Source organism: Mus musculus, chromosome 6 (assembly GCF_000001635.26).
Source record: "Mus musculus strain C57BL/6J chromosome 6, GRCm38.p6 C57BL/6J".
NCBI lineage: Eukaryota > Metazoa > Chordata > Mammalia > Rodentia > Muridae > Mus > Mus musculus.
The window spans coordinates 142850728-142867137 of NC_000072.6; the positions used below are offsets into that span (position 1 = coordinate 142850728).

Consider the following 16410-nt stretch of genomic DNA (forward strand, 5'->3'; position numbering starts at 1 on the left):
ATGTGAGCAAGTTACATCAGCGTTTAGAGGGAACTCTTTTCCCTGCCCACACCTATTTTGGATACTGGGCAAACAGCAGTTTCTCCCAATCTGTCCTGAGAAACTGTCTGCTTAGGCAAAAAAAAAGTAGAGTAATACATATATATATATATATATATATATATATATATATATATATATCCAAATAAATTTTTATATCCAAATACATACACACACATACATATCCAAATATATTTCCGTATCCACATACATACATACATACATACACACACACACATATATAATATATATATATATATATATATATATATATATATATATATAACTCTATTATTTCTCTAAATTATAAATAATGCCACTATTCTTCATCCATTTTTCAAATCTAGGAAAGAAAGTTTGATAAAAAAACAAAACAAAACAAAACAAAAACAGTCCAGGCCATACTCTAGCATGTCCTAAACTCTAAACTGCAATGTGTTAGGGAAAGAGAGCAAATATATGTATATTAAGGGTAAGTGTAATAAAAGAAAACAGACCAAAAAGTTCTCTTAGCTGCATTTCTCACTGCTGGACAGAATACTTGACAAGAACAACTTAAGGAAGGAAAGGTTTACTTCGGTTCCTGGTTAGGGCATCGTCCATCTTGGTGGCAGGGACGTGAGATCGATACCCAATCCCGCCTGCAGCCCAGAAGCCTGGAAGCAGAGAGAGAGGAATGTTCTTGCTCAGTGGCCTCTCTCTTTTCTATGCAGCCTGAGGCCCCAGCCCACTCAATGTACCCACACTCAGATGTACCCACACTCAGATGTACCCATACTCAGGATGTAGCCACGTTCAGTATGGCTCTTCCCACCTCACCTTCCAGGCGTGCGTGCCCAGGTGCTTGTCTCTGGGTGACTTTGGACAATGCCAAGTTGAGAGTATGAACCAACACAGTATATTACATTTTAAACATATCAGTCCACAGTTTTTAATGGGCTGGGACAGACAAACTGTCAGTCATTGTCTTAGTTAGGGTTTTACTGCTATGAACAGACACCATGACCAAGGCATCTCTTATAAGGACAACATTCAATTGGGGCTGGCTTACAGGTTCAGAGGTTCAGTCCATTATCATCAAGGGGGGAACATGGCAGCATCCAGGCAGGCATGGCGCAGGAGGAGCAGAGAGTTCTGCATCTTCATCTGAAGGATGATAGCAGAATTCTGTCTTCTAGGCAGCTAGGATGAGGGTCACACCCACAGTGACACACCTACTCCAACAAGGCCACACCTCCTAATAGTGCCACTCCCTAGTCTGAGCATATACAAACCATCACATTGTCAGACTCTCATGATGCTGAGGCAGAGCCGGCCTCACAGGCTAGAACCGCAGGATCCTCTCTGTTCCATCCCAACAGCTTTCTTTCAGGAATTGATTTGCATTAGAAAATATCTAATTTGGCATAAAGGAAAATTTCTAACATTTAGGAAGAAAGAAAAAAAAAAGCCACTGTCGAACTTGGAATTCTTGTCACAGTTGACAGGAAAAGCTATCTACTTAAGATGCTAAAGGCATTTTTTAATTTAAAGTAGCAGGTGACCTAGTTACTGGTCAGTCGGGGAGAGGGCAGATGCACACTATCTGTGGAACTTTCTAAATAACCGCTATTGTTTTCTTTTCCTCCATGCTTGATGCGGTTTGAACGTGAAATAGGCCCCCTCTGTGTTTGGTTCCATGGCCCTATTTGGGGACCCTTGGGAACCTTTAGGAAGCTGAGTCTCACTGGGTGAAGTAGGTCTCAGGGGACAGGTCTTGGTGTATCACCCAGCCCCACTGCCTGTCTACACAGATTTTGAGTTGCTCGGATGTGAATAAGCTGCCTCAGGTTCCCATGGCCAAAGCTGAGGTCTGTTCCTGCCACTGTGTGTGTCATCTCTGTCACAATGGGAGACAGATCCTCAAACCTCAAGTAAACTCCGCCTTTCTCCAAGAAGGTGCTACTTACGGAGTGTTTAATTAACCACAGTAATGAGGAAACCAACTAATGCAACGGATATAATTAATTTATTTGCCTACTAACCTTAAATAAGATTCTATGTAACCATGTACTTTAACATATATATGTATAAATGTGTATGTATATATATCCATATAGGTATCACTTGACAAACACAAGGTCTGAATTCAAACTAAACTAGCTCCTTATTCCCCTGTGCCTACCCTGCCACTAGCCACACAAGTTATGTCTGCAGCGGAAAAGCCACATGTGGCGTGGGTGTTAACAAGTCTTTTAAAAATATCTCTTCCCACCCCAAACAGCAAAAACAAAGCCACATGCATATTTATTCTCTTCTCCTGCTTGCCTTCATTAATTCCTGTTTTTATTGAACTAACATTGTTTGCTGGTCTTGATGAAAAATGATTATCATAAAATTAATTCATGATCTTTTAGAAAAGATTAAAGCTATAACTCAGAAAGGGAAGAAGGGGAAACCACAAGTGTTTGGCAAACAGAAGCTGCCTTGGCTCTAACAGGAGAAAGGCAATAAAAACAGTTTTGAATCCTGGGACAGTTTTCAAGAGCACTTGCTATCTGTTTCTACATTCTTAAAATAAGACCATATACAAATATATTTTGATAAAGTTTTACTATGTAGCTCTGGCAAAAAAAAAAAACAAACAAACAATAACAAAAATAAAAACCTTTAAGTCAAAAGTATTTCAGAGTTATTTAAAGATGGATTCTTTTTTTTTTTTAATTTTAAGATTCGAATTGTTAAGGGTCTAGTAAATACATGGACTAGGTTCCCATATTCACAGGTGCAATAAATATATAGAACGGATTTCCAATATCCACAGCAGAACTCCCACCTTTACTTCATGGCCAGCCAATGAGATATTGGCTTAGCCAGTGGGCAATAGGTCCAGCCAATGTGATGAGGGCTCAATCAATGACACACAGACCCTGTCAATGGGATGTGGGCTCAGTCAGTTGGAAGAGGGTCCAGTCTATAGAATGCAGGGTCAGTCAATGAGATCTAGGTTCAGTCAATAGGATATGAGTGAAGTCAGTGAGATATGGGCTCAGTCAATGAGTCGTGAATTTTTGAGTGACTTAATGCTGAACTGAGGTAAATGAGGAGAGAGTTGGGGCCCCTGGATGTGGAAGATAGTTTCCTCACTCTACTGACTAGTGACTGCAGCAGATAATACAGCATGGCTTTCAGAGTTCTCTCCATTTCCCTTCATTAGACCACCCCATGGCCCCAAGGGTCTTAAGCAGAGCCTTTATCCATAGACTAACTTCACTGGGTTACCCTGCAGCATCTGAAGCCGGAGTGTTTTTAACATCTCTGAAGGAAGCATTCAATTCCCAGGTACCTTTTGCCATCTCATCATTTAAGCGTTACACATTTCCAGATTGTTCTTTTATGACTGATTTTGTTAGAGGTGTTTTTACTAAAAGGGTGGGAACGCTGTAAAGGTTCTCAATCCATGTTAATTCTTTTCTTTTTCTCCACAAAATGCACCAATGAATGCTCCCATCGGCCAGCAGCACAGAGTCTGAGAACATCCACAGTTTCTCTCTTTATTTTTGCTACTCTGGTAGTTAAAAATAGAGAATGTGCTATTGTGATGCTAAAGTATTTAATTATTAACGAAGTTGAATACTTACTAACCTTAGCGGTTGTCTGTAATTACCTCCCCCATCTCCACATCCAATCATTTCCCAAGGCCTCCCCACTTTCCATGAACGTCTACATACTGTGTCTACAGAGAAGAGTCATCCATCCTTTCTTTGGCTAAGGCAACTATAAGGCAACTATTGTTTTCTAAACGGTGTGACTTTCCCTTCTTTTCATGATTTTCTGATGAGAACAAATTTTAAAATCTGGAGTCAAGTATAAATCAGTTTTCCTGCCATCTCTGCAAACGAAAAGTACTATTCTCAGGAATGGAAATGCACACATATGAATACATTTTATTTTTGTAGGTTGCTCCTTATTTCTGATGAGCGTGTCACCCTTGACCCGGATTGAATTTCTGTCCTCCACCACCCAAAGTTAACATACATTCTAGACCTCAAGATATGAACTTGCAAATGACCTCGTTATAGACTGTCACAGTAAGGTCAAAATGAGGGGATGGTTAGAGTGGTCCCCAGCCCACTGCCCTTATAAGGGAGAATCTAGAGACGCCAACACAGGAAGGAGGCCATGGAAGCACAGAGGCAGAAAGAGGAGGGTTGAGGGTTGACTTCTGGCCAACCACAGAAGCAGCCTGAAGTGGAGAAGGCTCCTTCCCAGAGCTCCAAACAGCTCAAAGAGCACACAGCCCTGCTGGAGCCTGTCTCCAGGACTGTGGAGGTATGCACTTCTGTTGTTTGAACGCACTTAGATTTTGTAAATTTTTCCAGCAACGATGATTAATCAATTTAATTACGCGTATTATTTATCTGCGTGTGTGTGTATCCATGTGCACATGTACCACAAGACGCTTGTGGAAGTCAGAGAACAACTTTCAAGTCATGCAGTAAATGGGAGTAACAACCACAGTAAAGACAATGTTATGGGGATGGAGAGATGGCTCAGAGGTTATGCTCTTCCAGAGGTCCCAAGTTCAAGTCCCACCAACCACATGGTGGATAACAACCATCTGTAATGTGATGTCATGCCCTCTTCTGGTGTCTCTGAAGACAATGACAGTATACTAACATAAAATAAATCAAATCTTTAGGGGGGAAAAAAAAAGACGATGTTACATCCAAACCCCAGGAGATTCCTGCCATTGCGCACTTTCCTAGTTAAAGGAATGTAAGAAGCAACAACTTACATTCCATTCCATCCTACCATTGGTCCCTTACAAATTACTCATAGAGAAAAGGTCCCTGAGGTCATCTGTCCATCCGTCTGTCCGTCCATCTGCCTATCTGTTCTTTCTTTCTTCCTTTCTTCTTTCCCTTTTCCTTTCATGTATTTGGTCTTTCTCTTGATTTCTTTGTAGGTATATATTTGTGTAAACAAGGTCTCTCTCTCTCTCTCTCTCTCTCTCTCTCTCACCCACACACACTGCAATCCACCACCTAACCTGGTTATAGTTATGTAGCCGAGGACTTTGAATTCTCCATGCAGTAACCACCAAGTGGCCCCCCACCTCCTCATCCCTAAGTGTGTGTGCCCTCTTCCCTCCCGCCTCAGACTGTCCTGGAGACTTCTTTCCTCTCAGCCTTCAAGGCCCTGCTGTCTCACTTGTGCACCTTGGTCTGAACATTGTGAAGCGGACAGAGAAAGAAGAGCTACAGCAAAGGTGTGACCGGCCAGCTAGGAGAGCAAGGCGCTTGACTTTCTGAGTCTCTTCTGTGTTTCTCTGTGAGTCACCATGGCTTTCCATCTTCCCTGGGGGATTGCTGTGCTATTCTAATTATACTGCCTTGGTTTATGATTGTGACTCCCAACCCAGCCCAGCCCCCACTCTCACCCCCTGCAGCTGATGGAAATTCCCCATAATCTGGTACAGAACATGGTGATTCTAAGGTTTTTTTTTATCTATTTATTTATGGTGATTTATGGTGATTTAAAACACTGAACTGCACATAAACTGCACCCTGGTACTTGATGGAGTCTCACTCTAAGTCAAACACTCAGTTGGTCACAGAGAATAAAGGGATGGGGGAGGGGCTGACCCAATACCTTTGGAAGGCTAAGGCTTGTGGCTGTGTGCATGCTCAGAGGTTTTAATGAGCAGATTCATCAGATAGATGAGCGATGTTGACAGGCAGACAGGTGGTAAGGGCCAGAGGTGGAGGCATGTTGCATGAGGGGGCTGTCGCACACAAGAACTCATAGAAGCTGTGGTTGCCTGCACCAGAGCTGCAGGAGGTCAGTCAAGATTCCAGCACGAAGGGGGAAAGGGCTCATGGGGCCCCACCCTTAGCTGAGCAGCTATTGGCAGTTGCTGGCCACAAAGGGAGGAAGTGTATGCTTTCTTTAGTGGATAGGCCTACACTATGTGAGTATGAGTAGCACTCACATGGAGTGTGTTGGGGAGGAGGTGGAGGGAGGGAGGGAGATTGATGCATTATATACATGCATGAAATTCTCCAGGAATAAATTTTAATTAAAGAATGGCTGAAGATATCATGGATCCAAGGAGGGTTGGTGGGAAGAATGACTAGTGCATTGTGGGACACTGAACGTGGAGCATCTGTAGGACTTCTAAGTGGATCTAGACATATGGCCATCTGAAGTACTGAAGGCACTTGATGTCTGGGATAGAGCTATATTAGAGGTGGTTCTGGCCAAAGCTGAAGAGCCTGGGTGAATTCTTCAAGGGAAGGTGGCCTCTCTATGATCAAATCCTCAACAGGATGAAGTTAGGGAAGGAAGGATTTACTTGATCTTGGGATTTGAAGACATACAGTTTATCGCGTTAAGGAAGAAAGAGCAATGGGAATTGTCCCCAGTGGTGGCAGCAGGGGGCTGCTTGCTCACATCTGGGAAGACCCACAGCTGGCTTTCTCTTTCTTCCCATACGGAGATGGTATGGTCCCCAGGTAGAGCTGATTTCCTCTCTCTGACATACAACCCAGACCCTCACAGACACACTCAAAACCTATGCCTTCCCAGTGCCAAGCATAGCGTGGTCTGATCAAGTTGATATTCAAAATTAAGCTTGCCAGACAATAAGTAGAGAGAGAAAGGGAGAAAGAGAGAGAGCCTCAAAAGCAACACCGGAGAACATCACCGTGAAGGCAACAGAGAGAGGGAGAAATCCACAGCAGAAGCCCAGCAGACAGACGAGTATGGTGGTCCTCTGGGGAAAACTGATTTCAAGAACACAAACATAGAATCTGAATTATAAACACGGACAGCTGCTGATTTCTACCTTCCAAATTGTGGAGCCTCTACCGCCAAATATTTATTTAATAATAGCCAGAAAGTCTTACACAGCAGAAATGCTCTCTCCTCAGAAAACATTGTCATCTAACAAGACTCCATGGTCTTGGGTTGTCTAGCAATACCAAGCACAGGTTATTATCCAACGCATATTTGAGATACAAGCCTCCTTCTTTCACAGAATTTATGGCACGAGATGCAACTAGCCCAAGGGAAAAAGAAAAGTGGGGGGGGGGAAGCCTGTAAGAGCCTCCGGTCTGAGGGCAGCAGGAGACGCTCTGGCTTCTGCCCTCTGTGGCACTTGGAAGCACAGAATAGTCTGATCTGTTTCCCATTAGTTCCCAAGTGCCATTGTTAATCTTAGCATCTTCCGTCCTGGGAAGATGGAGCTGTCAAAGTGCTGTGAGGCAAAGACCACTAAAGATTCCTCTCCAATCTTCTGCCTAAAATACCTTCCCAGCCCTCGGCCCCCAGCCCCAACCCCGACAAAGTCAAGGTATCTGTATTTTCTCTGCATAAAGAATCCTCTGCTTTTGTGAAAACACTAAACTCTCTACTGGTAGCTCTGGTTAAAATACAAAAACACAGAGTAGAATAAAACATGAACCCTCATTAACTACATACATGTGTCCATAAGGACTAGCTTATCTGAGGCCTCATTATCACCTCAAGGAGAGGAACATCCAAAACAGGGGCATTACCAGGGGAGAACAACAACAGGATAGCTATTGTGGAGGGGGTGGGGCTGGGGGAAAGCAACTTTACAGTGTTCTGGCTTTTCTTCTCTTTGCAACAATACTCTGTTTTGTCTTGGGTTTTGTTGTTTTGTTTGGTTTTATGGGGGGAGGGATGTCAGAAGGTGGACAGGGTTTTACTAGGTAGCCCAGACTAAGATCAAACTTAAAAAAAAAAAAAAGCCCCCAGTGTCATGAATCACAGGAGTACAGCACTGTAACTTGGGCCACTGAGATGGTCCCGGACAGGCTAATTTTCTTAGTGCTAGCACTCGGGGTCTGATGTTTAGAGTGTGCTGCTGTGGATTCTAAAATGCCAAATTACTAAAAGATGGACACTGACAAAGTGGAAGACATGGACTGGAAGACTGGAAAGGCCCACTGAGTGCCACACGGTGAGCGAAGTCACAAAACACAGTAATTATGAAATTTCAACATGCAGAGAAAAGGAACTGGGTGGGAGGGTCCAGAAGCCGAGCCAGGAGAATTGCCACAAGTTTGAGGCCAACCTGAGCAAGACAGAAGGGAACCAGGTTGGAATGCAGAGTACAATATAAGTTCGGGTCATATATAAGGAGATCAGAACACAGAGTGTCATTGGTTTCCCTGAAAGCTGACCCTAGAAAATGCTGGATGAATTTCCTCAACAAGCTGAAAGGATTTCCAAGTTAGGATAAAATTCTGGGGCTAGAAAGACGGCATGAAGGATAAGGGCATTTGTGGACCTTACAGAAGACCAGAGTTCAGTTACGCACACCCATGGTAGGTAGCACAAATTTCAGCTCTAGGGATGTTATGCCCTCTTCTGGCCATCAAGGGCATTGCACTTAAGTGCATGTGCAAGACACACATGCACACATGGGAGGTACATAATTAAAAACAAAATCTTCTGAAAGGCATGTTTAGAAGTAAATCCTAACAAGAGCATCCATGGGATATAAAAGGATACTGTTGTCAATGGCACACACACAGGCTCTCAAAACCTTTGCTTTCTGTTACTCTTCCTGAGGAAATGCTTGGAGAATATGTGTTCAAACAATACAAAGCAAAACAGAACAACAATAAAATAAATAAATAAACTTTCCCAAGAAAAAGATGATTCAGGCTCCTGGAGTTCAGAAGCCCCCACCCCACCCCCGTTCAGGTTAAGAGCTCAATTAATCTGTAGGGCACCAAAGAAAGAAGGTTTTGGAATGATAAGTCTTGCACTAGAGAATAAGATGTGTGTATGTTTCAAGGAATGGGTCCATTCCTAGAAAAGGCCACTTCCTGTTACCACTGATGTTATCTGAGCATCTGGCTAAGATCTGAGAACTTGTACCAAAGGTGAGTGGTACAGCCGTATCTAATGGCAGCAGCGAAAGTCATCAAGCCAGCACAGCTGCTTAACACTGATCCAGCAAAGCTGAGCTGAGCCATCACCCACCGTCCTGCTGTCTTCCACTTTGGGTCTTGATTGCCAGGTGTTGTATGCTGGGGGGGGGGGCGGGGTGGGGGTGGAGAGGGGGAGCTTTTAATATTTGTACAACTTGGAGATATCGGATTGAAGGGAAATTTATTACAAATCATTTATGCCTTCTCTCAGGACTACTCCTTCTAAGCTTCCCCAGAAAATTCCTGAGCATACAGCCCCTCTCACATTTAAGGGGATAGCCTTTTCTGGCCCTCTTTGAAGGTCTTCCTTGGAGGTTGTGACTCAAATAAAGACGCCAGAGATCTCCTTATGAGGCCCTGACTCCAAGATACTTTTGGAACATTTGCCCCTGTGCTTACTCAGTAACAAGATAATCCGAACAAAATAAAGTTTAAAAGGTAAACAAGATTCAGCCAGCTAGAGAAGTTGGCAGAAGATGGGCATAACACCTCTTCTTGCTGTGCACTCGGGCATATAAGATTGGGGCCCGTATATAGTATTCCCCTTGAGTAAAACATACAGTGATGAAGTTAGGTTGGCCAGAGTTATCTCTGCCCTACACTGGGGCTCATACCTATAGACAAAGAATGCTATGGATAAATGATAAAAGACTGAAGTATTAATACCTTCCCTTCTTAGAAAGGCTAGCTCATGCAGGCCTACTGTGGTGTCCTATGACCAAGGATCAAAGAATACCAAGATTAGACATATAAATAAATTCTACAAAGGTATAAACATTGTAACATGGCAGACATTGAATAATAACTACAGCAGTTTTGGCCTGAAGATTTTTCTTGGAACTAATGACAAGCTGCACTTTGACCATTAAGAGTTAATAATATATTTCTCAGGACATGACAATCTGCCCAGGCTGGCTTGGAGATTTTCTTTCTGTCTACTGTCCTTGAAACCACAAGATTCTTAAAAGTTGGGTTCTGGGGTTGGTGAGGGGAAAGAATTATAAAAGATAACTCTGTTCTGTCATGGTCTATCAATGATGACTAAACTTATGACCAAAAATAAGTTAAAGCTCATGTCCGGGACAAAAATTACATGATCTATGTGTTGGGACAAAAGCTCAGGGACTTTAGAAAGTTCCACTGGACACCCCCCCACACACACACACACCCCACACACACACCCCATGGAAGCAAAAGGCCATAAAGAACCTAGGCACCTCCCCTCTGGAAGGGAGGGGCTAGTTGTACTCCTCAGACCACAGGGAGGCGGGTACCCCACCAGCCACCTACAAGGTAGGGGTAGACACATTCTGCGATTGTTGGCCACCCACCTTATTCCCTATAGATCAATCAGTTTAAAGGTCACACTGTTCTGCCAATCACATTGTGCCTAATGGCTGCTGCCTGGAGAACTCTATAAAGGCTCGCCCAACAGGCTGCCCGTGGTCATTCTCTCTCACCATGTGCAGGGCCACCCCAACATGCTGGAACAATAAATTCCTCTTGCTTTTTGCATCGATTCCTCTGCATTGTTCACTCAGGAGGTCCCCGGTAAGCTAAGACTTGCCAGAATCTTATAGATCTATCCCTGTTGGCTGGGTTCTGTATAAAGAAGCACTCTGACTGCCAGTCAGTTGGGCTACAAGTTCCTTCCATGAAACAGAAATGGATACTATTAGCCAAGAGGAGAGGAATGAGGAAAAGATGTGGTGCAGTCCTCTAAAATGATCTATGTGTTGGGACAACATGGATCTGAAGAGGTCAGCTCAGGCACTTTAGAAAGTTCCACTGGACCTCCCCCCCCACCCACACACACACACACCCCCACACACACCCCATGGAAGCAAAAGGCCATAAAGAACCTAGGCACCTCCCCTCTATCTATTGCGGTGTGAGCCAATAGGAGAAGGGATCTAAGATGGCCTATGCGTTCTTAGTGGCACACAGAGGAGCTTCTGATACTCTCTCTTGGGCTGTTGGGCGTAGCTAGGGAGAGGTGGTAGGAACAAGGAGAGCAGAAATTATGCTAAGATGGGGACCAAGCTGGGAATGTGGCTCACGGGCTCCATGTGGTGGCTTGTAAGGAGAGCAGAGGCCACCTACCCGGGCATGGAGGGAAGCAGTGGGAACTGGCTTGGCAGGGACAGTGACTCAGAAAAATATCGGTGTAAAAAGATGAACAGCAAAAAGAGCAGAGATACTGATAGAGAGTTGTGACAATTTATCTTAGACAGAAGTGATCACTGTAGATCACCCAGGCTGGATATGGAGAGCATCTAGCCAGAAGCTACCTCCACACGCAAGTGTTTGGTGGTAGAGTGCTTCTGCAATAAATAGCTTAGCTCCAAGCCAAATGGAAATAGGAGGTCCTGTCAATGACATTTTAATAAAAAGCCTCTCTGTAGAAACCCAGGGAGGCCTGCGGTCTCTTTGCCGCTGGCTCATGGTGTTGTGGTAGCTACGCTGTGGCTTGATTGTAGATTGGCCCACTCACACTTTCGGTTCATTAGTGTTTATCAAATGTGTATTCCTCACCCTTCCATGTATTTTGTTACTGTTTATAACAGCCACTTTTCTATTGCTGGGATAAATCAAGACCACACAACTTACAGAAGAAAGCTTATTTGGCATTCCAGGAGAAAAGCATCTATGGTGGCAGAGTGGGGGCGTGGTAGCTGTAGCTGGTTGCTGAGAGCGTACATCTTGAACCACAAGAAGGAAGTAAAGAGATACATAGCATTAGTCATCAAACCCTCAAAACCTTTCTCCAATGGCCTACCTCCTCCAACATGGCGACACCTCCTAAGCTTCTCCAAACAGCAATACCAATTTTGGACCAAATATTTAAACTCATGCCTGAGACTATCAGGACACCACATTCAAACTACCACACTGTCAGAATCATCAGAACATGGGATGGAAAGTCCTGAGTAAATCTTTCCTGTTAAGTAGTGCTTACAGCTTGAATGTGAAATGTCTCCCCACAGGCTTGTGTTTTTATACTTGGTCCTCAGCCAGGGATGGTGTCTGAAGAAGCTGTCACATCTTTGGGAGCTCTCACTAAGGAAGTAGGTTTGGGACAGGCTTTGAGAGATATGAGAAAGCCCATCTCCAACCCTAGCTCTCTGCATCCTGATGTGCACACACAAAGTCACCAGTTGCCCCAGCTCAGCTGTGTCAGCTGTAATGGGTTCCTGCTGCCACAATAACATGCCACACCTCAGCACCATGCAGCCACCTCACCACCAGGCTACCTACCATCTTACCACCTCACCACTATGAGCCACCTCACCATCTCAGCACCATGATGGCATCTTTCTTACGACCGTGCTTTTTTTTACCATGATTGACTGTACTTCTCAAATCATGAACAACACCAACAACGAATCCTTTCTACCTTAGGTTGCCTCTTTTAGGCGTTTTATGATCCTCAAGAAGACTAATTCAAAAGCAAGTTCACCTTTTATGTCTTGAAATCATCTCTCTCCTAGTCATGGCTCAGCTGTGACCCGCTATAAAGCCTTAGCTGTAAGCTTTCCAACCACTTTCCAAAAAAGAGAAAGAAAAAGTCCAGTGATGGAGAGGAGAGAAGCCACTGAGTGACCTGGGAGTCAACCTCAAATCTACTACTCACTTTCCTCTGAAAGCACATCCCTTATCGGTCACAAATGCTTCCATTAACAGATCAGGATGCGTCCTCACAGACCATGATGGTCAGTCCAATGCTCAGGATGGTTTTTGCTTTGCTTTAAGATTATATATGCAAAAAAATATGTATGCATTTCTATTACAGTTGACGCTATTCATTAATTATAACACATCTAATACTGTAGATTCCTACAGCTATACTCTAAGGTTTAATCTAACATCTGGAAAATTCTTTCTTTTCCTTCCAGTTCACTAATTCTCTCTTCAATTGTGTCTAATCTGATTTCAGTCTACTTCATCAGTTATTCCATATGTTTCTAAAAGATCTGTTTAGCACATTCATTTGGCTATTTTACTCTTTATTGGCTTAGTTTTTTTGTTTTTTGTTTTTTTTTTTTTTTTTTTTTTGCTGCAATGATTTCATATTTGTAACTTAGCATACCTGACAATTTTAGAAAGTCTTTCTACATAGGCATTTATACCTGTGATTTGTTTGTTTGTTTGTTTGTTTGTTTGCCTTTTGCCTCAGACTAGCATGTTTTTGTAGTGCTTGACTATGAGAGCACATTTGTTTGAACATGATGCATGAGAACTCTGAGAGAGTTCCTCTGGATGAATTTATGTTATCATCTGACTGGACACTGAGGGCTGCTCCTGATTGTCAATCACACGAAGCCACTCATCCAGTTCACATGGGGCACACACAGCATGGCGTGCCAAGGGCCTGGGCTCTTGCTGGAAGTTTCGGTGTGCGGCCTTTACAAGTCTTAGGACCTCCTTTCTGTTCTGTGTGTTTGGATTTGGGAAGATGAGGAGAAGCAAGTAGATGCCCTTTGGACTTTTTTTTTTCAATTTTTTATTAGGTATTTTCTTCATTTACATTTCATATGCTATCCTGAAAGTCCCCCATACCCTCCCCCGACCCCCGCTCCCCTACCCACCCACTCCCACTTCTTGGCCCTGGCATTCCCCTGTACTGGGGCATATAAAGTTTGCAAGACCAAGGGGCCTCTCTTCCCAATGATGGCCAACTAGGCTATCTTCTGCTACATATGCAGCTAGAAACATGAGTTCTGGGGGTACTGATTAGTTCATATTGTTGTTCCACCTATAGGGTTGCAGACCCCTTCCGCTCTTGGGTACTTTCTCTAGCTCCTCCATTGGGGGTCCTGTGTTCCATCCAATAGCTGACTCTGAGCATCCACTTCTGTGTTTGCCAGGCACTGGCATAGCCTCACAAGAGACAGCTATATCAGGGTCCTTTCAGCAAAATCTTGCTGGTGTATGCAATGGTGTCTGCGTTTGGAGGCTGATTATGGGATGGATCCCCGGGTGCGGCAGTCTCTAGATGGTCCATCCTTTCGTCTCAGCTCCAAACTTTGTCTCTGTAACTCCTTCCATGAGTGTTTTGTTCCCAATTCTAAGAAGGGGCGAAGTGTCCATACTTTGGTCTTCATTCTTCTTGAGTTTCTTGTGTTTTGCAAACTGTATCTTGGGTATTCTAAGTTTCTGGGCTAATATCCACTTATCAGTGAGTACATATCATGTGAGTTCTTCTGTGATTGGGTTACCTCCCCTTTGGACTTTCTTATGGGTTTAATAATGCATTTTAAAGTATGTTTAACCCAAGACCAGAATGTATTAGGACAGGAGATCACCTGGAGGAGCAATCTGGGTCACCAATCAGCAAAGCTTCATGAACTCGGTTACCGCATCTCAGTTTCTCAATAGTCGTGAGATGAATAATTTTATTCTCAATTGACAGAAAGAAGGTTAAATAACCCAGGCTACAAAGAGAGTGAGTACAGAAGTTTCAAGCTCAGGAACAGGTCTGTTTAAGGCTGAAAGTTGTGGAGGATTTAGTTTGGCTTTACTGGTGGTACCAGGGATTGAACCCAAGGCTTCGTATGTGGGAGGCAAATACTCTATCACTGAGCTATATACCCAGCTCCTGACACCTCTGCTATTCACCACTGTGGAACATTGCCTCTCACATAAGCACCGTGCTCTCATAGCCTCCTGGGCTACTTCTTTCTCATCTCTACTCTAGGTTCTGTTCTAGTTTTAGGTTTCGCTTTCTAATTCCCTGCTACACTACAGACATCAAACTGAACGGCCGACCCTTGGTGCTAGCACTGAAACACTGCCCTGAGTTTGGAGAAGAGAAAAAGGAAGTCAGCCGAAGGGATAGAAGTTTCAGGAACACCATCTAAGACACAAGTCATAAACTTTAGAAAGAAACTGCTTTGATCTTTTCAGGACCAAGTTACTTTCCTTAAAAGTCAGAGTATAAATTTGAAAAGTATGTTTATAATATGTTTGCTAAGAAATTCGGGAAACGGATCACGCGTGAAGTTCTTGTTTCCAAGCAGAAGGAACTGAGTCTCAGCACTACGTGAGAGCCAGGAGTGGGGACCTGTAAGGCCAGCCAACCTTGCGGAGACAGAGGTGTGTGGATCCCATGGCTTTGTTGCTCTGCCTGTCAATCCAGATAATCAGCAAGTACTAAATTTAGTTAGAGACCCGGTCTCAGAAAATAAGATGGAAAAATAATTGAGGAATACACCCAATGTCAGCCTCTGGTCTCCACATATGTGCACAGATGAATGAACACACACGTGAACACACACATGCACACACATGAGAGGTGAGGGAGAAACGGAATGAGGAATGAAAACAAGTCTGATGTTGCAGAGAAACCTCCAGACTACAAAAGGAAGCTTGCCTAAGGACTTCTGAGGAGGCCTCTGGGTGGGGGTGGGGCAAAACTATCTCTAGAAGAAACGCAAACAGGTTGTGCCTTTATCTTATTCAAGGGACAGGCTCTTGGCAGATCCCAGTACCTTATTCTTATGTTGAATAATTAGGTGTCAGGGAGAGGATTCCAAAGTGACACGGTAACACTTACTTGAATCTAAAAGGCAGGCTCTGTGACAGAAAGTTAACTTAATAAAGAAACCTCAAAGAGAGCCTCGGTTCTCACAGGAGGACATGTTATACCCAAAAACATTCCGAGATTTTGACAACGTCTACATAAAGCATGTAAGAGACCCATCAGGAACCGAAAATCTACAATTTAACTCCTGCTAACAATACTAGGAAAACTGCTAACAATGAAGAAAATGACGGTATCTTAAAAATGATTTTGAAGGCTACATGAAGAAACAAGTTTGAAGCGCACTTGGTCAGACTCGAGGGGGTGCCTGTGTGCTCCCCTTCCTGTCAAATCCTGTGAGTTCACCTGGGCGCTTCCTCAACTAGAGACTGACCCCAATGCTTCCATCATGGCTGCCACGTTTTCTGGAATTAATGCAAAAGAGAATGACTGGCCCAGCTTGAGACCCATGCCATGACAGAGAACCTGACACTCCTGACAGCTTGGCACACCCTGACACTGCTAATGATGCTCTGTTATGCTTGCAGACAGCAGACTAGCATAACTGTCCTCTGAGAGGCTTCACCCAGAAACAGATGCAGAGACCCACAGCCAAACACTAAGCAGAGCTTGTAGAATCCTGTGGAAAAGGGGGAGGAAGGATTGAAGGAGCCAGAGGGGTCAAGGGCACCACAAGAAAATCTACAGAATCAACTAACCTGAGCCCATAGGGGCTCATAGAGACTGGTCTGTCAACCAGAGAGCATGCATGGGATGGACCTAGGCCCTCTGCACATATGTAACAGTCCTGCGGTTGGGTCTTCATGTGGGACTCCTAAAGCAGGAGCGGGGCTATCTCTGGCTACATTGCCTGCTTTTGGATCCCTTTCCCCTAACTGG

General features: G+C 43.9%; 1 protein-coding gene across 9 annotated transcripts in view; it reads right to left on the reverse strand.

Moving 5' to 3' along the window:
- St8sia1 (ST8 alpha-N-acetyl-neuraminide alpha-2,8-sialyltransferase 1) overlaps positions 1-16410 on the reverse strand; it is a 167988-nt gene that overhangs the window by 29187 nt on the left and 122391 nt on the right. Inside the window, exon 5 of one of the 9 annotated variants that reach the window (XM_011241576.3) lies at positions 1261-15114. The exons of the other annotated variants lie outside the window; for them this stretch is intronic. Within the exon in view, the coding sequence (XP_011239878.1) occupies positions 15027-15114 (88 nt within the window). The 3' untranslated portion in view covers positions 1261-15026. Of the gene's footprint in view, positions 1-1260; positions 15115-16410 lie in introns of those variants that run through there. 9 annotated transcript variants of the gene reach the window in all.